Source organism: Heterodontus francisci, chromosome 2, assembly GCF_036365525.1.
Source record: "Heterodontus francisci isolate sHetFra1 chromosome 2, sHetFra1.hap1, whole genome shotgun sequence".
NCBI lineage: Eukaryota > Metazoa > Chordata > Chondrichthyes > Heterodontiformes > Heterodontidae > Heterodontus > Heterodontus francisci.
The window spans coordinates 211528202-211552435 of NC_090372.1; the positions used below are offsets into that span (position 1 = coordinate 211528202).

The following is a 24234-nucleotide window of genomic DNA, read 5'->3' on the forward strand; positions in this document are numbered from 1 at the left end:
TAGAGAAAAAGAGAGAGAGAGAGAGCGAGCGAGCGGGCGAGAGTGATCAAGCTCACTCCTGACAAATGGACATCTATCTGGAATACTCCACAATGCTACAAGTTTGCGGGCAGGCAAGAAAAAAAAAAGCCAGGTATCTCACACAGCGATAGAAAGTAAGTCAATAAATTAATCTTTTCATTTAAAGCTTCTTCACAAAAATGCACATTTGTTGATTAATAGTAAGATAAATTTTTACTGTCTTTATCTTTCTGAAAGTGTCTCCTGTTCCCTCATGTAAAACAAAAACTGTAATGTCGCCCCCCTCCCCAATCCCCATGCGAAAAGGTTGGACAACTCTGATATAAAGGAACAAACTTGCAAGGAAATTACAAAGCCGTAAAAAATTATAGAGTAGTTACAATGGGGGACTTTAATTATCCTCATATAGATTGGGATAGTGATAGCGTAAAAGGCAGGGAGGGCATGAGTTTCTAGAGTGTTCAGGAGAATTTTTGCAGCAGTATGATTCCAGTCTAATGAGGAAGGAGGGAGGCATTGCTGGATTCGGTTCTGGGGAATGAGGTGGATCAAGTGTCAGCAGTGTAACATTTAGGCAACACTGATCATATCATAAAGTTTAGGTTGGTTACGGAAAAGGACAAGGAACAATCCATAATAAGAATAATTAATTTGGAGACGGCCAACTTCAATGGGGTGAAAACGGATCTGGCCCACAAAGATTGGCAGGCAAAACTGCGACGTAGTTAGTTCTGGTACAGTCAAGATGCATTTCCACGAGGGGGAAAGGTAGGACAAACAAATCCAGAGCTCCCTGCATGATGAAACAGAGAGTAAGATGAAGCTGAACAAGGGTGCATAAAACAGATGTCAGTTGGATACGACAACCAAGAACCAGGCTCAACATAGAAGGTTCAGAGGAGAAGTGAAAAAATAGAAGCTAAGAGAGTATGAGAAGAAACTGGCTGCTAAGATAAAAGGAAATCCAAAAGTTTTCTATAGACGTATAATTAGTAAAAGGGTGGTTAAAGGAGGAGTGGGGCCAATTAGGAACCTACTAGGGGATTTACACATGGGAGGCAAGGGGCCTAGCTGAGGCACCAAATGAATACTTTGCATCGGTCTTTACCAAGGAAGAAGATGCAGCCCAAATTATAGTGAAAGAGGAGGTAGTTGAGACACTTCATGGACTAAAAATTGATAAAGAGGAGGTATCAGAAAGGCTGGCTGTACTTAAAGTGGTAAATCACCAGGACGAGATTTTTGTTTTTATTCGTTCATGGGATGTGAGCGTCACTGGCTAGGACAGCATTTATTGCCCATCCCCAATTGCCCTTGAGAAGGTAGCGGTGAGCCGCCTTCTTGAACCGCTGCAGTCCATGTGGGGTAGGTACACCCACAGTGCTGTTAAGAAGGGAGTTCAAGGATTTTGACCCAGATGCATCTGAGGGAAGTAAGGGTGGAAATTGCAGAGGCACTGGCCATAATTTTCCAATGCTCCTGATATTCAGGGGTAGTGCTAGAAGACTGGAGAATTACAAATGTTAAACCCTTGTCAAAAAAGGCTATAAGAATAAACCAGCAACTACAGACCAGTCAGTTTAACATTGGGACAAAATCAACAGTCACTTCGGCAAATGTGGATTAATTAAGCCAGCACGGTTGTGTTAAGGGAAAATTGTGGTTAACTAACTTGCTTGTGCCTTTTGATGAGGTAACGGAGAAGATGGGTGAGGATAATGCAGTTGATGTGGCGTAAATGTACTTCCAAAAGCATTTGATAAAGCATTTGATAACAGGCTTGTCAGCAAAGTTAGAGATTATGGAATAAAAGGGACAGTAGCAGCATAAGTATGAAATTGGCTGAGTGACAACAGAGAACAGAGAACGGTTGTTTTTCAAACTGGAGGAAGGTTTAGAACGGGATTCCCTGTGGTCAGAGTTGGGACCCCTGCTTTTTTCGATATACATAACAACCTAGACTTGGGTTACAGAACACAATTTCAAAATTTGCAAATGACATAAAACTTGGAAGTATTGTGAACTGTGAGGAGGATAGGGATAAACTTCAAAAGGACACAGGCTGGTGGAATGGGCAGCTAGGTGACAGATGAAATTTAATGCAGAGAAGCGTGAGGTGATTCATTTTGGTAGAAAGAACAAGGAGAGACAAAATGAAATAAAGGATACAATTCTAAGGGGGTGCAGGAGCAGAAGGACCTGGGGGTATATGTGCACTAATCAGTGAAGATGGCAGGGCAGGTTGTGAAAGCGGTTAATAAAGTTTACGGGATCTTGGGCTTCAGAAATAGGGGCAAAGAGTACCAAAGCAAGGAAGTTATGATAAACGTGTATAAACCACAGGTTCAGCCTCAGCTGGAGTACTGTGTCCAGTTCTGGGCACCACACTTTAGGAAGGATGTGAAGGCATTAGAGAGGGTGCAGAAGAGATTTATGAGATTGGTTTTAGGGATGAGGAACTTTAGTTATGTGGATAGATTGGAGAAGTTGGGGCTGTTCTCCTTGGAGGAAAAGGTTGAGAGGAGATTTGATAGAGGTGTTCAAAACCATGAGGGGGGTTGGACAGTAGATAGAGGGAGAAACTGTTCCCATTGCAGAAAGGATCGAGAACCAGAGGACACCGATTTAAGGTGATTGGCAAAAGAAGCAATGGTAGCATGAAGAAAAACTTCTTTTACACAGCGAATGGTTAGGATCTGGACTGCACTGCCTGAATGCGGTAGAGGCAGATTAAATTGTGACATTCAAAAGAGAATTGGATAATTATCTGAAGAGAAAAAATGTGCAGGGCTACAGGGAAAAGGCAGGGAAGTGGGACTAGCTGAGTTGAACTTGAGAGAGCCAGCACAGACACATTAGGCCAAATGGCCTCCTTCTGTGCTGTAACCATTCTATCATTCTATTGACTGACGCGATGGTACCTGGGGCACAACCAAGGAGTAGTTGCATTGAGATCGCATTTCTACCCAGGGCATAATGGTAATGCTACTGCTCAGACTGAATAAAATATAACCACTGTCACCAATAAGGGTCATCTTCAAATCATTTCAGAACTTGAGTGAACGGGTTTAAGGGTTAATTGGCTGTTACCCCGAATTCCAATAGAAGTCAGTTTAAAAGATAAAATTACACTTATATGCAAATTAGAATCCAGGACCGGCATGTTCCTGTGAGGAAGAAGGATAAGTTTGGCAAGTTTTGGGAACCTTGGATAACGCAGGACATTGTGAGCCTAGTCAAAAAGAAAAAGGAAGCATTCGTAAGGGCTGGAAGGCTAGGAACAGACGAATCCCTTGAGGAATATAAAGACAGTAGGAAGGCACTTAAGCAAGGAGTCAGGAGGGCTAAAAGGGGTCATGAAAAATCATTGGCAAACAGGATTAAGGAAAATCCCCAAGGTTTTTTATACATATATAAAGAGCAAGAGGGTAACTAGGGAAAGGGTTGGCCCGCTCAACAATAGAGAAGGGAATCTATGTGTGGAGCAAGAGGAAATGGGCGAGGTACCAAATGAGTACTTCGTATCAATATTCACCAAAGAGAAGGATTTGGTGGATGATGAGCCTAGGGGAGTGTAGATAGTCTCAGTCATCTCATTATCAAAAAGGAGGAGGTGTTGGGTGTCTTGCAAAGCACTAAGGTAGATAAGTCCCCAGGGCCTGATGGGATCTACCCCAGAATACTGAGGGAGGCAAGGGAAGAAATTGCTGGGGCCTTGACAGAAATCTCTGCATCCTCATTGGTTACAGGTGAGGTCCCAGAGGACTGGAGAATAGACAATGTTGTGCCTTTGTTTAAGAAGGGTAGCAAGGATAATCCAGGAAATTATAGGCCGGTGAGCCTTACGTCAGTGGTAGGGAAATTATTAGAGAGGATTCTTCGGACAGGATTTACTCCCATTTGGAAACAAACGAACTTGTTAGTGAGAGGCAGCATGGTTTTGTGAAGGAGAGGTCGTGTCTTACAAATTTGATTGAGTTTTTTGAGGAAGTGACAAAGATGATTGATGAAGGAAGGGCAGTGGATGTTATCTATATGGACTACAGTAAAGCCATTGACAAGGTCCCTCATGGCAGACTGGTACAAAAGGTGAAGTCACACGGGATCAGAGGTGAGCTGGCAAGATGGATACAGAACTGGCTCAGTCATAGAAGACAGAGGGTAGCAGTGGAAGGGTGCTTTTCTGAATGGAGGGATGTGACTAGTGGTGTTCCGCAGGGATCAGTGCTGGGACCTTTGCTCTTTGTAGTATATATAAATGATTTGGAGGAAAATGTAGCTGGTCTGATTAGTAAGTTTGCGGACGACAAAGGTTGGTGGAGTTGCGGATAGTGATGAGGATTGTCAGAGGATACAGCAGGATATAGATCGGTTGGAGACATGGGCGGAGAAATGGCAGATGGAGTTTAATCCGGACAAATGTGAGGTAATGCATTTTGGAAGGTCTAATGCCATACAGTAATTGGCAGAACCCTTAGGAGTATTGACAGGCAGTGAGATCTGGGCGTACAAGTCCACAGGTCACTGAAAGTGGCAATGCAGGTGGATAAGGTAGTCAAGAAGGCATACAGCATGCTTGCCTTCATCGGTCAGGGCATAGAGTATAAAAATTGGAAAGTCATGCTGCAGCTGTACAGAACTTTAGTTAGGCCACACTTAGAATATTGCGTGCAATTCTGGTCGCCACACTACCAGAAGGACGTGGAGGCTTTGGAGAGGGTACAGAAGAGGTTTACCAGGATGTTGCCTGGTCTGGAGGGCATTAGCTATGAGGAGAGGTTGGATAAACTCGGATTGTTTTCACTGGAACGACGGAGGTGGAGGGGCGACATGATAGAGGTTTACAAAGTTATGAGCGGCATGGACAGAGTGGATAGTCAGAATCTTTTTCCCAGGGTGAAAGAGTCAGTTACTAGGGGACATAGGTTTAAGGTGCGAGGGGCAAAGTTTAGAGGGGATGTGCGAGGCAAGTTCTTTACACCGAGGGTGGTGAGTGCCTGGAACTTTCTGCCGGGGGAGGTGGTGGAAGCAGGAACGATAGCGACGTTTAAAAGGCATCTTGACAAATACATGAATAGGATGAGAATAGAGGGATATGGTCCCTGGAAGTGCAGATGATTTTAGTTTAAGCAGGCATCAAGATCGGCGCAGGCTTGGAGGGCCGTATGGCCTGTTCCTGTGCTGTTCCGTTCTTTGTTCTTAGGAAGAGCATAAAACACAAAAAAAAGTTTGAGAAATGGCTGTTCAGGCCACTAAAGCGTATCTATCCCTCTAGGTTTCTCCCAGCCCAGCATCTAATTATATTTGTAATGTCTCTAATTACTTTGAGTCTACTATCTGGTAGGTTATTCCATATGTTCTTCACCCTTTAAGAATTTATTTTTCTATATTTTATATTTTGAGTCTTCTACTAAAGCTTTTTGTTTATACAATGTGGAAGAAAAAGACTTGCATTTATACAGCATCTTTTGCAATGCCAGGATGTCACAAAGTACATAGCCAATCAAGTATGCTTGAAGTGTAGTCATTATTGTGATGCAGGAAACATGGCAGACAAATTATACACAGCAAGCTCCCATAAATAGCCTTGCGAGAATTACAAGACAGTCTGTATTCAATGATAAAAGCAAAATACTGCAGATGCTGGAAATCTGAAATAAAAACAAGAAATGCTGGAACCACTCAGCAGGTTCCGTTCCGAAGAAGGGTCACTGACCCGAAACGTTAACTCTGCTTCTCTTTCCACAGGTGCTGCCAGACCTGCTGAGTGGTTCCAGCATTTCTTGTTTTTATTTCTGTATTCAATGATGTTGGTTAAGGGATAAATATTAGCCTGGACACCAGGGAGAACTCTGCTGCTCTTTTTAAAATAGTGTCATGGGATTCTTTACATCCAACTTAGAGGGCAGACAGGGCCTTGGTTGAATGTCTCCCACCATTTTACGAGGTATCGGTGGCTCTCCTGCTAAAGCTATCGAGGGCAAAAGGAAGAATGCCTGCTGAAATTCAGCTCAAAACGTTTAGCAGTCAGCTAAATCAAAATTATTGCTACTGAGGCAGAAAGTTGCATGGACAAATATGACCTCAGTGGCATCAGGCATGAGATCGAGAAAGAAAGAACTGCTCTCTCAATGTTTTCCAAGAGATCGAAGGCTGAAACCTCGTAGTGTAATAACGATAAAAGTGGTTGGATATGATGATGCTTTTCTGCTTCACCTCAACCACAAGCCAGGGACTTGCTCAGATGATGTGATTGTGCTCTTGCTATTTAAAGCCCAGTGGATTTACCAGTGTCACCCAGGTTCCAAGAACGAATGAAACAAAATTCACAGTGGATTTTCCTTAATAATGCTGGAAGTGGTGTGGCTGTAAAGACCTCCAAGAATCCCTGGACCTTCAGAGCAACCACTGAAAGGACTATAACATGCAGCACTTCCTTGCTGACCTTATAACTCTGATCCACCCTTGAAGGGACTCGGGCACTTGGTTCCACAAGATATCAGCTACAAGGTATCAGCTACAAGGTATCAGCTACAGGGTGCAGTTCATGGTAACCCTCTCGAAAAGCCAGCAGTGCCATTTTTCTGGATGGCACAAAGCAATTACAAATCACCTCTGGCACACCTTCCAAGAGATTTGCACCTTCAATCCTTTGGCCATGAATTTGGTCAAAAGAGGCACAATTCACAAACCATCTGAGCCGAAAAGATAACCTTCCTCCACATTTATTTATTTTAAGAGTAGGTACCTCCTTAGGTGGAGGCTGCCAAGCCCAAAGAATATATGGAACCATCTGGGCACAGACAGCAAAATGATGGTCTCAACCCTAGTGTCTTGATTCTTTGTTGATAATTACTGCCAGGGACAGAACCGAATAGGATTCCAGTGCAGGACATTGCAGGTTTGACTTATGGAATATCTTTCAGTTTGGGATTAACCAAAAAGATTTATCTATACAACATAGGTGGTGCCTTAATATCTAAAAAATGTCAGCTGTTTAACAAACAACATAACTTACAAGGATTCAGAGGCGCCAAATTGCCCAGTCTAGGACAGATTAGTACAACTCTTACTGCTCTCATTAACGTTAAAATGAATCCACAAAGGAATTTAGGAATGTCAGTGCCAGGAAGGTCATCAGATAAAGTTAGAAATAAGTGGTAGCAGTACAAGGGAGGTTAAATGTCAAACATTACCCAATTAATATTTCATATTATAGTTGTAATATAATCATTCCGCACAATGAGATTAAGACTTGATCAGTTACCCAAACCTGTAAAAGTGACTTCTTCCTGTTCTCCCCATCCAGTCAGTACACACTATGTAATTCTAATTGAATGCTCTCCATTAAAAAAAGTTATATATTTGCTTCTATAACCTCCTCCAGTCCTAGAACACTCTGAGATCTCTGTGCTCCTCTAATCCTAGCCTCTTGTGCATCCCCAATTTGCATCCCACCACAAGTGACATCTGTGTTTTTAGCTGCTAAGCTCTGGAATTCCCTCAATAACCTCTCCACCTCTCTCTCCTCCTTTAAGTCCCTTCTTAAAATCTGCTTCTTTGACCAAGATTTTGGTCATCTAACCTAAATGTAGCTCAGTTCAAATTTTGTTTGATTACACACCCATGAAGCACCTTGGGACATTTAACTACGTTAAAAACGCAATATAAATGCAAATTGTTCGTTGAATGAAAATATTATCTTCAACCAATACCACCAGAAACAGACTGACTTGTCATTTATGTAACCTGCATGAGTAGGACTCAAGCGTGCAAAGTGGCTGATGAGTGTGCTTACATAACAGTCGTGAAGGTTTCAAAATATTTTATAGTCAGAGTTATAATGACACAGAAGGCTGCCATTTGGCCCATCGAGTCCATACTGGCTCTCTGTAAAGCAATCTAATCAGTCCCATTCCCCTGCAAGTTTATTTCCCTCAAGTGCCCATACAATTCCCTTTTGCAATCATTCTACTACACTTCCATCACCCTCGTAGGCAGTGAATTCCAGTTAATTATCACTCGCTGCATAAAAAAATGTCTTCCTCACATCCCCTGTATCTCATGCACAAAACATGCAATCTGTGTTCCCTAGTTCTTGTTCCATCAGCTAATAGGAACAGTTTTTCTTCGTATACCTTATCTAAACCTGTCATAATCCTGTACATCTAGGATCATAAGAAATAGGAGCAGAAGTAGTCCACTTGGCTCGTCGAGCCTGCTGCGTCATACAACTAGATTATGGCTGATCTTCTACCTCAATGTAATTTTCCTGCACTATATCCATATCCCTTGGTATCTTTAATATCTAGAAATCTATCGATCTCTGTCTTGAATATATTCAATGGCAACATCTACATCAGATCTCTCCTCAATCACAACCTCAGCTTCTCCAAAATAATCTTGTAACTAAAATCCCTCATCCCTGGAACCATTCTGGTAAATCTCTGCACCCACTCAAGGACCCTCACATCCTTCCTAAAGTTTGTGACCAGAACTGGACACAATACTCTAGTTGTGACCTAACCAGAGCTTTATAAAAGGTTCAGCAGAACTTCCCTGCTTTTGTACTCAGTAAATCTTTTTATGAAGCCCAAGATCTCATATGCTTTGTTAGCCACTATCAATATGTCCTTCAAAACATCTATGCACATGTACATCCCTGCACACTGTTTAGAACTATGCCATTCAGTCTATATTTCCCCACCTTATCCCTTCTGCCAAAATGCATTACCTCATTTCTCAGTCTTAAATTTCATCTGCCACTGGTCTGCCCATTCTGCTAGCCTATTTCCTTTTGCGGTCAATTGGTATCATCCTCACTGTCTGCCACACCATGATATCATCAGAAAATGTTTAAATTTTACTCGGTTTGCTAATATCCAAGACATTTATATATGTCAAAAAAAAGTCCTAGCACTAAACCTTTGGGAACACCACTACCTACCATCCTCCAGTCTGAAAAATAACTATTTACCTCTCGTTGCTGTTTCCTGCCCTGAAGCAATTTTTTTTACCCAACTGGACACTGACCCTCCAATCCCATGAGCCTCATTTTGTTAACCAGCCTTTCATGTGGTACTTTGTCAAACGCTTTCTTGAAATCCATACAAACAACATCCATTGCTTTCCCTTTCACCTTTTCTGTTAATTCATCAAAATATTCATTTAGTCAAGCACAACCTGCCATTCTTTCTTGAATAAGGGTGTCATATTTGCCATTCTCCAATCCTCTGGCACCTCCCCCATACCTAGGAACGATTGGAAGACTATGGCAAGACCTTCCGCTATCTGCACTCTCACTTCCTTTAGAAACCCGGGAAGCAAGCCATCCGGACCAGGTGGCTTATCTGCCCCAAGCATAGCCAGCCTTTCCAGTGCGTCCTTTTCACCCCATTATTGCCTTTATCATCTCTGCTTCTACTGATATTTTGTTAGCATCCTCTTCCTGGTAAATATCAACACAAAGTATTCACTAAGTATTCTAGCCTTGTCCTGCGCCTCTAAGCATTTATCATCCTCTTAGACCCGAATAGGCCCCACCCCACCTCTTACTACCCGCTTACTATTTACATGCTGGCGGAAGATTTTTGCATTCCCTTTTATGTTACCTACCATTCTATTCTCATATTCTCTCTTTGCCAGTCTTATTTTCCTCTTCACTTCCCCTCTCAACTAATTATATTTGGTCTGGATCACTCTTGAAGAATTCACTTTTTTTTTTGTTTCATCATATTCTCTATCTCCCTCGACATCCAAGAAAGCCCTGGCTTTGATTCCCTTGCCTTTTGCCCTTATTCAAATGTACCTCGCCTGTACCTGAAACATTTCCTCCTTAAAGATCACCCATTGTTCTGTTACAGTTTTTCCTGTCAATTTTTGGAACCATTTTACCCTGGCTAGATCCCCTCTGATCCCACTGAAGTTAGCCCTCTTCCAACTTAGAAGTTCTACTTTAGATTGTACCTTGCTCTTCTCCATTCCTAATTTGAACCTTATGATACGATGACCACTCTTACGCAAGTGTTTCCCCCACTTGGGCCACCTCATTCCCCAGCACCAGATCCAGCAATGCCTCCTTCCTATTTGGTGGAAGAACATACTGCTCAATGAAGTTCTCCTGAAAGTATTTCAGAAATTTCTCCACTAAAATAAAAGCAAAATACTGTGCATGCTGGAAATCTAAACTAAAAACAAAGTGCTGGAAATACTCAGCAGATCTGGAAAGACAAAGAGTCAACATTTCAGATCGATGACCTGAATGAATTCCCTCCTTGCCCTTCTAAGGGACATCCTCCCTTTCCGACACTACAATGTCTTCGTTTCTCAGTACTGCCAGCCCAACCTCCTTTTTTCCTTTCCCTACCTTTTCTGAACACTTGTGTTCTCCCTTTGTGGGAGAATATAGAACCAGGGATCACTGTTTAAAAATAAGGGGTCACCCATTTAAGACAGAGATAAGGAGAAATTTTTTTCTCAGAGGGTCGTGAGTCTTTGGAAACTCTCTTCCTCAGAAGGCGTTGGAAACAGAGTCTTCGAATATTTTTAAGGCAGAGGTAGATTCTTGATAAGCGGGGGAGGCGGGGGGTGTGGTGTGAAAGGTTATCGGGGGTATGGTAATGTGGAGAAATCAGTTCAGCCATGAACTTATTGAATGGGGGAGCAGGCACGAGCAGCCTACTCCTGCTCCTAATTTGTATGTTCGTACTTTGCATCCTCAAATATTAAGTGCCCTGTCCTTACCATTTTTAAGGTCACATTTCTGTTATTGCCACTACATCATATTGCCACATTTGTGCTATTTGGGCTTGCAACTCTTCAACCATATTTTTTTTTTATTCGTTCCTGGGATGTGGGCATAGCTGGCTAGGCCGGCATTTATTGCCCATCCCTAATTACGCTCGACAAGGTGGTGGTGAGCCACCTTCTTTAACCGCTGCAGTCCATGTGGGGTAGGTACACCCACAGTGCTGTTAGGAAGGGAGTACCAAGATTTTTACCCAGCGACAGTGAAGGAACGGCGATATAGTTCAAAGTCAGGATAGTGTGTGGTTTGGAGGGGAAGTTGCAGGTGGTGGTGTTCCCAAGCATCTGCTGCCTTGTCCTTCTAAGCGCTGGAGGTCGCAGGTTTGGAAGGTGCTGTCTAAGGAGCCTTGGTACGTTGCTGCAGTGCATCTTGTAGATGGTACACACTGCTGCCACTGTCGGTGGTGGAGGGCTTGAGTGTTTGTGGATGGGGTGTCAATCAAGTGGGCTGCTTTGTCCTGAATGATGTCAAGCTTCTTGAGTGTTGTTGCAGCTGCACACATCCAGGCAAGTAGAACATATTCCATCCCACTCTTGACTTGTGCCTTGTAGATGGTGGAAAGGCACTGGGGAGTCAGGAGGTGAGTTACTCACCACAGGATTCATAGCCTCTGACATGCTCTTGTATCCACAGTATTTATATGGCTAGTCCAGTTCAGCTTCTGGTCAATGGTAACCCCTAGGAAGTTGATAGTGGGGGATTCAGTGATCTTAATGCCGTTGAATGTCAAGGGGAGATGGTTAGATTCTCTCTTGTTGGAGATGGTCATTGCGTGGCACTTGTGTGACGTGAAAGTTACTTGCCACTTATCAGCCCAATCCTGGATATTGTCCAAGTCTTGCTGCATTTGTACACGGGCTGCTTCAGTATCTGAGGAGTCGCGAATGGTGTTGAACATTGTGCAATCATCAGCAAAGATCCCCACTTCTAACATTATGATTGAAGGAAGGTCATTGATGAAACAGCTGAAAATGGTTGGGCCTAGGACACTACCCTGAGGAACTCCTGCAGTGATGTCCTGGAGCTCAGATGACTGACCCAGTCCAACCACAACCATCTTCCTTTGCGCTCGGTATGGCTTCAGCCAGCGGAGGGTTTTCCCCCGGATTCCCATTGACCTCAGTTTTGCTAGGGCTCCTTGATGCCATACTCGGTCAAATGCTGCCTTGATGTCAAGAGCAGTCACTCTCACCTCACCTCTTGAGTTCAGCACTTCTGTCCATGTTCGAACCAAGGCTGCAATGAGGTCAGCAGCTGAGTGGCCCTGGCGGAATCCAAACTGAGCGTCACTGAGCAGGTTATTGCTAAGCAAGTGCCGCTTGATGGCACTGTCAATGACACCTTCCATCACTTTACTGATGATTGAGAGTAGGCTGATGGGACGGTAGTTGGCCGGATTGGACTTGTCCTGCTTTTTGTGTACAGGACATACCTGGGCAATTTTCCACATTGCAGGGTAGATGCCAGTGTTGTAGCTGTTGGAACTGAAGCTTGGCTCGGGGCGCGGCAAGTTCTGGAGCACAGGTCTTCAGTACTAATGCCGGAATATTGTCAGGGCCCATAGCTTTTGCAGTATCCAGTGCCTTCAGTCGTTTCTTGATATCACGCGGAGTGAATCGAACTGGCTGAAGTTTGGCATCTGTGATGCTGGGGACTTCAGGAGGAGGCTGAGATGGATCATCAACTCGGCACTTCTGGCTGAACATAGCTGCAAATGCTTCAGCCTTGTCTTTCTCACTGATGTGCTGGGCTCCTCCATCATTGAGGATGAGGATATTTGTGGAGCCACCTCCTCCAGTTAGTTGTTTAATTGTCCATCACCATTCACGGCTGGATGTGGCAGGACTGCAGAGCTTAAATCTGATCCGTTGGTTATGGGATCGCTTAGCTTTGTCTATCGCATGCTGCTTACGCAGTTTGGCACGCAGATAGTCCTGTACTGTAGCTTCACCAGGTTGGTACCTCATTTTGAGGTATGCCTGGTGCTGCTCCTGGCATGCCCTCCTGTACTCTTCATTGAACCAGGGTTGGTCTCCTGGCTTGATGGTAATGGTAGAGCAGGGGATATGCCGGGCCATGAAGTTACAGATTGTGGTTGAGTACAATTCTGCTGCTGCTGATGGCCCACAGCGCCTCATGGATGCCCAGTTTTGCATTGCTAGATCTGTTCGAAATCTATCCCATTTAGCACAGTGATAGTGCCACACAACACGATGGACGGTATCCTCAATGTGACGGCGGGACATCATCTCCACGACAACTGTGCGGTGATCACTCCTACCAATACAGTCACGGACAGAAGCATCTGTGGCAGGAAGATTGGTGAGGACAAGGTCAAGCATGTTTTTCCCTCGTGTTGGTTCCCCCACCACCTGCCGCAGACCTAGTCTAGCAGCTATGCCCTTTAGGACTCGGCCAGCTTAGTCAGTAGTGGTGCTACCGAGCCACTCTTGGTGATGGACATTGAAGTCCCCCACCCAGAGTATATTTTGTGCCCTTGCCACCCTCAGTGCTTCCTCCAAGTGGTGTTCAACATGGAGGAGTACTGAGTCATCAGCTGAGGGAGGGCAGTAGAAGGTAATCATTAGGAGGTTACCATACCCATGTTTGACCTGATGCCATGAGACTTCATGGGGTCCAGAGTCGATGTTGAGGACTCCCAGGGCAACGCCCTCCCTACTGTATACCACTGTGCCACCACCTCTGGTGGGTCTGTCCTGCCGGTGGGACAGGACATACCCGGGGATGGTGATGGCAGTGTCTGGGACATTGTTTGTAAGGTATGATTCCGTGAGTGTAACTATGTCAGGCTGTTGCTTGACCAGTCTGTGGGACAGCTCTCCCAACTTTGGCACAAGCCCCCAGATGTTAGTAAGGAGGACTTTGCAGGGTCGACAGGGCTGGTTTTGCTGTTGTCGTTTCCGGTGCCTAGTTCGATGCCAGGTGGTCCGTCCGCTTTCATTCCTTTTTATTGACTGCGTAGTGGTTAGGTACAACTGAATGGCTTGCTAGGCCATTTCAGAGGGCATGTAAGAGTTAACCACATTGCTGTGGGTCTGGAATCACATGTAGGCCAGACCAGGTAAGGACAGCAGATTTCCTTCCCTAAAGGACATTAGTGAACCAGATGGGTTTTTACAACAATCGACAATGGTTTCATTCGACTAGCTTTTAATTCCAGATTTATTAATTAAATTCAAATTCCACCTTCTACTGTGGTGGGATTCGAACCCATGTCCCCAGAGAGGTACCCTGGATCTCTGGGTTACTAGTCCAGTGATAATACCACTACGCCACCACCTACCCATATATACTTGAAAATTAAATATGATAAGAGTTAGAGGAAAGGGCAGGCAAATGTGACGAGGTAGATAGGTCTTTCAGAGAGCCGGTACAGGTACAATGAGCTGAATAGCCTCCTTCTGTGTATAAATTATATAATTATTTTCGTTCCAAAGTGTATGAGCTTACAACTGAAAAAACAATGGCTCTCTTTTGAAACTGGCAGAAGCCTAAATATTAAAAAGGGATAGTTTTTAATAAGTAATACACTAAAATATTAGATACTTGGAATTACAGACTCTCACAGCACAGAAGGCTGCCATTTGGCCCACTGTATCAGTGCCAGGTCTTTGAATGAGCTATTCAATTCGTCTCACTCCCCTGATCCTTCTCCCACAGCCCTGCACATGTTTCCTTTTTAAGTAAAGATCGAACTGCCTTTGGAAAGTTTTAAATCTATGATCTGGAACTCGCTGTGTATGAGAGTGGTAACCTTCTAGCGAATCTCTACACCCTCTCCAAAGCCTTGCCATCCTTTCTAAAGTGTGGAGTCCAGAATTGAACACAACACTCCATCTGAGGTCAAATCAGTGATTTATAATGGTTTAGCATAACTTCGTTGCTCTGTACTCTACGCCCACTATTTGTAAAGCCAAGGATCTACTATGCTTTTTTTTTTAAAAAAACAGCTTTATGAACTTACCAAGCCATCTGCAAAGATTTTTGTTTGTGAAACCAAAGATCTATGTTCCTTCACCCCCTTTAAAATTATACCATTTAGTTTATATTGTCCATTTCCATTTTTTCAACCAAAATGTTTCACTTGATTTGTGAAGATTTTCAAGAAGCGTAATGAGATATTCCCTTTGGAAATTTAACCACAGAATAAATCTCTGATATGAGGATTGAACAGTAAGGATGAAAAGTTCCCAATTAACTGTATTAAAGTAAAGCTAGAAAGGTGTCTATCAGGCCAAAATTCATGTTTCATGACCCTCAGAAACATTTCCAAAAAGTGAAATAATTTATTCTTCCCCTCCACCCTAATAAAAAAAGATGGGGGAAGGTGAAGCGATGACATCCTCTGTTTGCTATTCATAGCAAACTTGTAAGTGTATGAATGAAGAACACATTATGGCTTTGCTACTAATAGTGAGCAAAGGAAATCTTACTTACCTCAGGTCACCCAGTTATAGTGCTTCATTACAACCACTAGGGTCAGCTGAGAGTAGTGGCTTCCAATGTTTGAGTGGTAAGATTTTTCCTATTTCCTTTCAGTCCTGTCTCCCAAACCCCAATTCTGATCAGCAAATTAACCAATACTTGGGTTTTTACAATGAAATGGAGCTTCAATATAATAAAATACAGAAATCTTACCAACAAAAAACACCAGGGTACTTACAAGTCAATGGATCTGGATAAAATGGCAGACAGTGTCAGTAGAATGCAGCCAAAGGGTCCAATCTCAAACTAGAATGCAGATTAAAAAAAAAACACACAAAATTTATCTTCTGCTTTTAAAACTATGCAAAAGATCAGATGATGTCCTGATAAAAAAGGACCTATAGGATCTTTGATGATACAACACAGAGGGAGGCCATTCAGCCCCTCATGTCTGTGCCGGCTCTTTTGAATTTCAATTAGCTCGAGCGCCCTTTGCCTTTCCCCATAGCCCTGCAAAATTTTCCTTTTCAAGTATTCATCCATTTCCCTTTTGGAAGTTATTATCGAATCTGTTCCCACCATCCCTTTGGACAATGCATCCCAGCATGACAATAAAATCCTTTTCAGACTTTACAGAGGTGCACACTGTTGACAAATTAAAGAGGCTACTGGATTTTTTTGTTCACTATCCAGTCTAATCCCACCTTTCAGCTCTTGATGCATAGCCCTGTAGGTTACAGCACCTCAAGCGCATATCCAAATGTTTTTTAGATCTTTTTTTCAGGAAGTGAGTTCCAGACCCCCACCATCCCCTGGGTGAAAACATTACTCCTCCACTTCCCTCTAAACCTTCCACCAATTATTTTAAATATGGTTATTGACTCCTCTGCTAACAGAAATCCTTCCTATCCACTCAATTTTATACACCTCAATTAAATCTCCCCTCAGCCTCCTCTGTTCCAAAGAAAACAATCCCAGCCTATCTAATTTTTCCTCATAACTAAAATTCTTCATTCCTGGCAACATCCATTTATTGATGGGGAGAGATGAAGTCGGGTGGAAGGAGGCTCGTATGGAGCATAAACTTCTTGGCTGAATGGTCTGTTTTTGTGCTGTAAAATTATATGCCACTCCATGTAATTTGAACCCTCACGAGGTAGACAGCAGGTACCAGCAGCTCATAAGTGGCATGGTGAGCAGCACAATTTACCAGATTGCCTCTTATTCTCCTGGCCACAGCACAGACACACCATCTCCCACAAAGCATACTTCCACCAATTGCAGGTATAGAGCTTTCACAAAAGTTGCTTGCCCCTCTACAACCCTGACTTGACTACACCAACGTTCTCCTAACTGAACTCTCACCTACCACCCTCTCTAAACTTGAACTCCTCCAAAATCTTGTAACCCAACTCTCAAATCCTGCTCAGCCATCAACTCCGTGCTCGCTAACCTACACTGGCTCCCAGTACAGCAACACCTCTATCTAAAATTCTCATCCTCATTTTCAAATCCCTCCATGGCCTCGCCCCTCACTATTTCTGAACCTCCTCCAACCCTCCAAGATTTCGGTGTTCCTCCAATTTCTGGCCTCTTGCACATCCTCTATTTCTTTCATCCCACCATTGGTGGCCATGCCTTCAGCTGCCTGGATCCCAAGCTCTGGAATTTCCTCCATAAATATTTCTTTATCAGGCTTTGTGTCAAATTTTGTCTTGATTCCATTTCCATGAAGCATCTTGTGACATTTCGCTATGCTAGTTATTGTGGTTGTACAAACCAATCAAGGTAGGCACTAAGCCCTGGATGCAAGAGTAAATATTCTCATAACTGGCCTGTAGCTTCACTTGGATGCAATATGAACACATTTTATTACTCAAAACGTTGTTCATAATACTGTGTTATAAACAAGATATGTTATTTTTCTGTAGCATCCAGTGAAATAAAATTCAGCATCACAGCAATTTGTTGGATAATACATCTCCAGTTCACAAACTTGCATAAGTCAACATTAGGAACTGCTTACGGTACTGTCAGCAAATATAAAATATATTCAAGGACTTTCAGAAAACACAAACTGTCTCTGAAAAAAATTGAAACTCTAGCAGGTCAATCGATATCAAAAGGATCGGTTGCCCAGTCTTGAAGTGTGTTAGTTTATTAATTTTTTTATGCTAAGTGTTTTGCCTGGATTGATCGCTGTTGGCCATTTCTGCAAGTGAACCTTGTGTTTCCCATGAACAAGGCTGTATTTCTATCTGACTGCAGTGAGAACTGGAGCCGAGTGGTCCTTGCAGAACACAAACTGAACATCAGTAAGCAGGATATTGGTGAGTAAGTGCTGTTTCGACAGCTACTGTTGAAGACCAATTGCACAACCCAAGTCTGCATTTTAAAAGCCTGTGGACTGTCAAGAGTCAGGAACAGCCGAGGGAAGATAGGATATCTCAGTTTTGAGGTCCTGGGAAATGCAGAGATAGAATAGGAGAAACTGATGAGTCTTTGATTTCAACACAGTGGAGCAAGGAGGATATAGGATGGTATATTTGAAAATTAGGAAGAACAACAAGGTAAAGTTCAGAGGGACAGTCAATATAATAATATCAACAATGTTAAGGAAGACAGAAAAGGTTGCAATAGAGAGATGCCGCAGGCTAAAGTTAAGAGAAGATCTAATGATGAGCTTTTTTCTAGACACGAATGCTTATCGATTTGAGCTTATGGCTGCACCAGTTGTGTTTCTGTTCATTAACTGATAGGATCAATCGGTTAGTAACCTGCAAAATTGCAATTTTAAAGTATTTCTGTTAGTGAGGGACTAGTTTGGTTCAATCATTGTGTTCAGTTCTGGGCAACATGCCTCAGGAACAATATATTAGCCTTGGAGTGGGTGCAATGCAAATTCATCAGAATGACACTGGGGATAAAAGGTTACCAGAGGGCCAGACTTTGCATCTTTTTAAGGAAAAATGAATATTTGAAGCAAAGAAAGAGTCATAGAGTTATACAGCACAGAAACAGGCCCTTCGATCCAGAGCTATGGGTAAAGGATAGGGCAATAGGATTGCTTTTTGGAGTGCTGGACTAAATAGCCAGCTTCTGTGCTGGAGATTCCTCTAGGTTCTATGCACCTTGAAGTGGAAAAGCTTTTCTCCAGCAGTTCCTTGTAAATATTTATAAGGAGGACAAATAATTAAGCAATTAATGCATGCAAATGGCATTAAAAAAGCCTAATTATGGTAATAACAACAGCAAGAACAAACACACAGTGGCCTCTGTGCTCCACAATGGATGTCACACACATCATCACTAAAAGTTGGCTCTTTCACTATTTACTCCAAGCATAACACTGCATAACTTGAAGCAAACACTCTACGACTATTGTCGTCCAGGCTGCGTGGGGGAACAGCAGCTTCTTCCAGCAAATACCCACATGCTTCACTGATTACTGCATGATGGACTCTACAAATACCCCATACCAATGACTTCTTCTCTCACCAGCATCACCAGACCCACTGAAACAAACACAAACAACGCTACAAAATGCACAGCAAGTCGGTGTTTTTCTGAGAAATAAAAAAAAACAACAACATGCAGTTATATACCACCTTTAATGCCAAACGTCCCAAGGCATGGAGACAAAAAGAAAAATTAGGACCACTGACCAAAAGCTTGGTCAAAGAGGTAGGCTTTAAGAAGGGTCTTAAAAGGAGAATGAGAGGTGACAAGATGAAGAGATTTGGCAAGGGAATTCCGAAGCTCAGGGCATAGGTGGCTGAAGACACAGTCATCAACTATGGAGCAAAGAGATGCGATATGCAAGAGGCCAGAGTTGGAGGGCACAGAATTCTTGAAGGGTTGTAGGGCTGGTGGAGGTTAGAGATGGGGAGGGGAAAGGTCATGTAGGGATTTGAACACAGAGTTGTTGGTCAACCGGACGCTAATGTAAGTCAGTAAGCACAAGGGTGATAGGTGAGGGAGATTTATCGCAGGTTAGGTTACAGGTAGCAGAGTTTCAGATAAGCTCAAGTTTATTAATGTTTCAAGTTCTGCCTAGAGTTCTGATGAAGGTCCCACCCTAAACCTGAAACCATCTTTTCTCTTAGTAGATGCCGACATGCCAGTTGTGTAAGTTTTCTGCTTTTATTTTGTATAATTTAAGTGCACAAGCCAACAAAAAGAAAGGAACAGTTCAAACCTGGCCAACATTTTGTTGAAGAAAAGTTGTCAAATCTTGAAAGTTCGTCAGGGTATTCAGTATAATCTGAAAGGGAATGTCATTTATTATTTCAAAACAACAAGCTGATAAAGGTTTGAATAAGGCTTACACAATAGTTTTGATCGGCTTCATTTTCCTTCTGTGGTTAAATATAATTTCATACATCACCGGATTTTAATGAGAGAAATTGCTGACGCTTAGGGATGTTGTTGATACTGATGCTTTATACAAAATCTACTCAAACAACAAGCATTTTTCAGCGCCTATCAACAACAACTTGCATTTATATCGCATTTTTAATGAGATTACAGATAAGGAGGGGCAAGGCCATGAAGGGATTTGAAAAGGAGGATGAAAATTTTAAAATTGAGGTGTTGCTTGACCAGAAGCCAATATAGGTCGGTGAGGACAGGGCTGATGGCTGAATAGGGCTTGGTGTAAGTTAGAACACTGGCAGCAGCATTTTGGATGACTTCAAGCTTATGGAGGGTAAAACGTGATAGGCTGGCTAGAAGTGCTTTGGAATAGTCAAGTCGAGATGTAACAAAGCCATGAATTGGTATTTCAGCAGCTGATGAGCTGAGGCGGGGCAGAGCCAGGTGATGGGAACAGGTAGTCTTAGTGATGGTACGGATAAGGTGGTTGGATACTCATCTCGGGGTCAAATATACAAACATACGAATTAGGAGCAGGAGTAGGCCACTGAACCCTTCGAGCCTGCTCCGCCATTCAATAAGCTCATGGCTGAACTGATCACTCCACATTTCCACCTACCCCCGATAACCTTCCACACCCTTTGCTCATCAAGATCTATCTACCTCTGCCTTAAAAATATTCAAAGACTCTGCTTCCACTGCCTTTTGAGGAAGAGAATTCCAAGACTTGCGACTCAGAGAAAAAATTTCTCCTCATCTCTGTCTTAAATGGACGACCCCTTATTTTTAAACAGTGACCCCTAGTTCTAGATACTCCCACAAGGGGAAACATCCTTTCCACATCCATCCAGTCAAAATCCCTCAAGATCTTATATGTTTCAATCAAGTCGCCTCTTACTCTTCTAAATTCCAGCAGATACAAGCCTAGCCTGTCTAATCTTTCCTCATAAGACAGCCCGCCCATTCCAGGTATTAGTCCAATAAACCTTCTCTGTACTGCCTCCAATGCATTTACATCCTTTGACATCAAAGTTACAAAGTTTCTGATTCAGACTCAGATATTTACCAGGGAGAGAGAGTCAGGGGTTAGCGAGCAGAGTATGTAGCAGCGACCAAAGTCAACGGCTTTGGTCTTTGCAATAATTAATTTCTGCTCATCCGGCACTGGATAGCGAAGAAGCAGTCTGACAATTTAGAGATAGTGGAGGGGTTGAGAGGCGGTGGTGAGGAGAGCTGGGTGTCAGCAGCCTACATGTGGAAACTAATGTGTTTTCAACTTTAGGATATTCAAAAGCACTTCCATGCCAGCAAAGTCCGCCTGAGAGGCTAGACAGGGCCGCAGCTTCACGTCTGATCTGAAAGATGCTACCTTTGGCAGTGCATCAGTCCTTCAGTACTGTTCTCTGGAATGGGACTTGACCCCAAGGCATTCTGACTAAGAGGGGAGATTGCTACCCACTGAACCAAGGCTAAGGCCTTGTTTGGTGCTGCATCCTCTTACTCCTGTCCCCACATATTGAAAGTAAAGCACTACATTTGCTTATCTCTGGAGCCTCATCCCTCCCTATCCCTGTAATCTCCACCAGGCCAACTGTAGGGGTATGGTGGCATAGTGGTTATGTTACTGGAGTAGTAATTAAGAAGCCAGGACTAATGATCCAGAGACACAAATGTGAATCCCACCAGGGCAGCTGGGGAATTGTTAAAAATTAGATAAATCTGGAATAAAAAGTTAGTATCAGTAATGGTGACCATGAAACTACTGGATTGCAAAAGCCCATCTGGTTCAATGTCCTTTATAGAAGGAAATCAGCCATCCTTACCTGGCTGTCTGGCTGTCCTAGATGAGATTCCAGATAAACCGCAATGTAGATCACTCTCAAATGGCCTAGCAAGCCACTCATAAGAACATAAGAAATAGGAGCAGGAGTAGGCCATTCAGCCCCTTAAGCCTGCCCCACCATTCAATAAGATCATGGCTGATCTGTCCGAGGCCTCAACTCCTGTTTCGGGCCTGCTCCGCATACCCCTCGACTCCCCAAGATTTCAAAAATCTATCTACTTCCTCCTTAAATACATTTAGTGACCGTCAGGAGCGGAGAGCAATCGGACCTCTTCAAGCACACCGGAGTTTTTGAAAACAAAAGCCAACAGTGACGTCACAGGAAAGTTGCAAGGTGACTGGTTGGTGAGTCACTGCTGTTAGGGAACAACTCTAAATAGCTGGGTAAGTAACTAAAGTAAAGGGACAGGTCCACAGTGTTTTTTTTTTAATATAGTAGGTAGTGATTTTTTTTTTAGGGAATCAAGGTCCCGAGTGCAAATAATCCAATTATTGGGTAATTTAAGGGGATAAATTAAGGGTAAGTCATGGCAGGGCAGCTTGGCAAAGTGGAGTGCTCCTCCTGTGCAATGTGGGAAGTCATGGACGCTTCCAGTGTCCAGGGCGAACACACGTGCAGCAAGTGTCTCCAGCTACTCGAAATCCGCGTTTCGGATCCGGAGCGGCAGCTGGAGACATTGTGGAGCATCCGCGAGTCTGAGATCATCGTGGATAGCACATACAGGAATGTGGTCACACCGCAGGTAAAGACTGCTCAGACAGAAAGGGAATGGGTGACCGCCAGGCAAAGTAGAAGAACTAGACAGGTAGTGCAGGAGATCCCTGGGTCCATCTCCCTTTCTAACAGATTTTCCACTTTGGAGATAGCTTCTCAGGGAAATGCAGCAAGAGCCAAGTCTGTGGCACCAGTGCTAGTGCTGTTGAGTGGGTGGGGGGGGTTTAAACTAATTTGGCAGGGGGATGGGATACAGAGTGGAGGTACAGTAAGGGGTGATGCACAGTCAAATATAGAAAAGAGTCCGTCTGGAAGGCAGAGAAAATATCAACCTGTTAAGGCACAAGTGAAAAATGCAAGGCTGGATTGCATCTATTTTAATGCAAGGAGCCTTACTAGTAAGGCAGATGAATTGAGGGCATTGATTAGCACATGGGCTTGTGATATTATTGCTATCACAGAAATATGGTTGAGGGAGGGGCAGGACTGGCAGCTCAATATTCCAGGGTGTAGAATCTTCAGGCGGGACAGGGGAGGGGTAAAAGAGGAGGTGGCATTGCACTGTTGATCAAGGAGTCAATTACTGCAGTAAGGAGGGATGATATCTTAAACGGTTCCTCAAATGAGGCCATACGGGTGTAACTTAAAAACAAAAAGGGGGCAATCACTTGCCTGGGAGTGTACTACCGGCCTCCAAACAGTCAGGGAGAGATAGAGGAGCAGATATAAGAGCTCTTACCTTCTGGGAGCGAAGCAGAGAGGACCGGAGCAGACCTGTGGGGAGAACGCCAGGAGCGAAGTCTATAAATCGACCCCGAGGATTGAGGCCCAGTCTCTTACCTTCCGGGAGCAGAGCGGAGAGGACCGGAGCCTATAACTCAACCCTGAGGATCGAGGCCCAGTCTCTTACCTTCCAGGAGCGGAGCGGAGAGGACCGGAGCAGACCTGTGTGAGAGCAGTCATCTCTTACAGCGCGCCGGAGTTTTGAAAAAAAAGGCAAACAGTGATGTCAGAGGAGAGCTGCAAGGTGATTGGTTGGTGAGTAGCAGCTGTTAGAATATCTTAAAAAAATAAGGGGAAAGTTTTTTTTTGTTGAAAATAAAACCTCTGGGGATAAGGTGAGTACTACGAAAGTGTTTTTTTTTAAAAAAGGACTTTAGATTGTAGTGGGTAGAACAAGGCCCCTAGTGTAATTAGTGTTTTTTAGTTAAGGGAGTAACTAATTAACCTAAGGGCAAGTCATGGCAGGAGAGCTCAGCCCCGTGATCTGCTCCTCCTGCGCTATGTGGGAAATCAGGGACGCTTCCAGTGTCCCTGACGACCATGTGTGCAGGAAGTGTATCAACCTGCAGCTACTGGCTATCCGCATTACAGAGCTGGAGCTGCGGCTGGATTCACTGTGGAGCATCCATGATGCTGAGGATGGAGTGGACAGCATGTTTAGTGAGGTGGTCACGCTGCAGGTAATGGCTGCACAGGCAGAAAAGAGATGGGTGACCACCAGACAAAGTAGTAGGCGCAGGCAGGTAGTGCAGGATTCCCCTGTGGCCATCCCCCTCTCAAACAGTTATACTGCTTTGGATACTGTTGGGGGGCTGGGGGGGGGGGATGACCTCCCAGGGAAAAGCAGCAACAGCCAAGTTCGTGGCACCACGGAGGGCTCTGCTGCACAGCAGGGGAGGAACAGGGATGGAAGAGCTATAGTGATAGGGGATTCTATTGTAAGGGGTGCAGATAGGCGTTTCAGTGGCCACAAATGAGACTCCAGGATGGTATGTTGCCTCCCTGGTGCTAGGGTCAAGGATGTCTCGGAGCAGCTGCAGGACATTCTGAAACGGGAGGGTGAGCAGCCAGAGGTCGTGGTCCATATTGGTACTAACAACATAGGCAGGAACAGAGATGAGGTCATAGAGTCGTAGAGTAGTACAGCATAGAAACAGGCCCTTCGGCCCACCATATCCATGCTGACCATAATGCCTATCTATACTAATCCCACCTGCCTACATTAATTCCATATCCCTCTATGCC

The 24234-nt window shown here is 43.8% G+C and overlaps 1 protein-coding gene across 3 annotated transcripts in view; it reads right to left on the reverse strand.

The window, feature by feature from the left end:
* mindy4 (MINDY lysine 48 deubiquitinase 4) overlaps positions 1-24234 on the reverse strand; it is a 305544-nt gene that overhangs the window by 158417 nt on the left and 122893 nt on the right. For all 3 annotated transcript variants that reach the window (XM_068015668.1, XM_068015679.1, XM_068015689.1), the window contains 2 exons: positions 19473-19538; positions 15513-15580 (listed from right to left, as the gene is read on the reverse strand). In XM_068015668.1, the coding sequence (XP_067871769.1) occupies positions 15513-15580; positions 19473-19538 (134 nt within the window). The remainder of the gene's footprint in view (positions 1-15512; positions 15581-19472; positions 19539-24234) is intronic.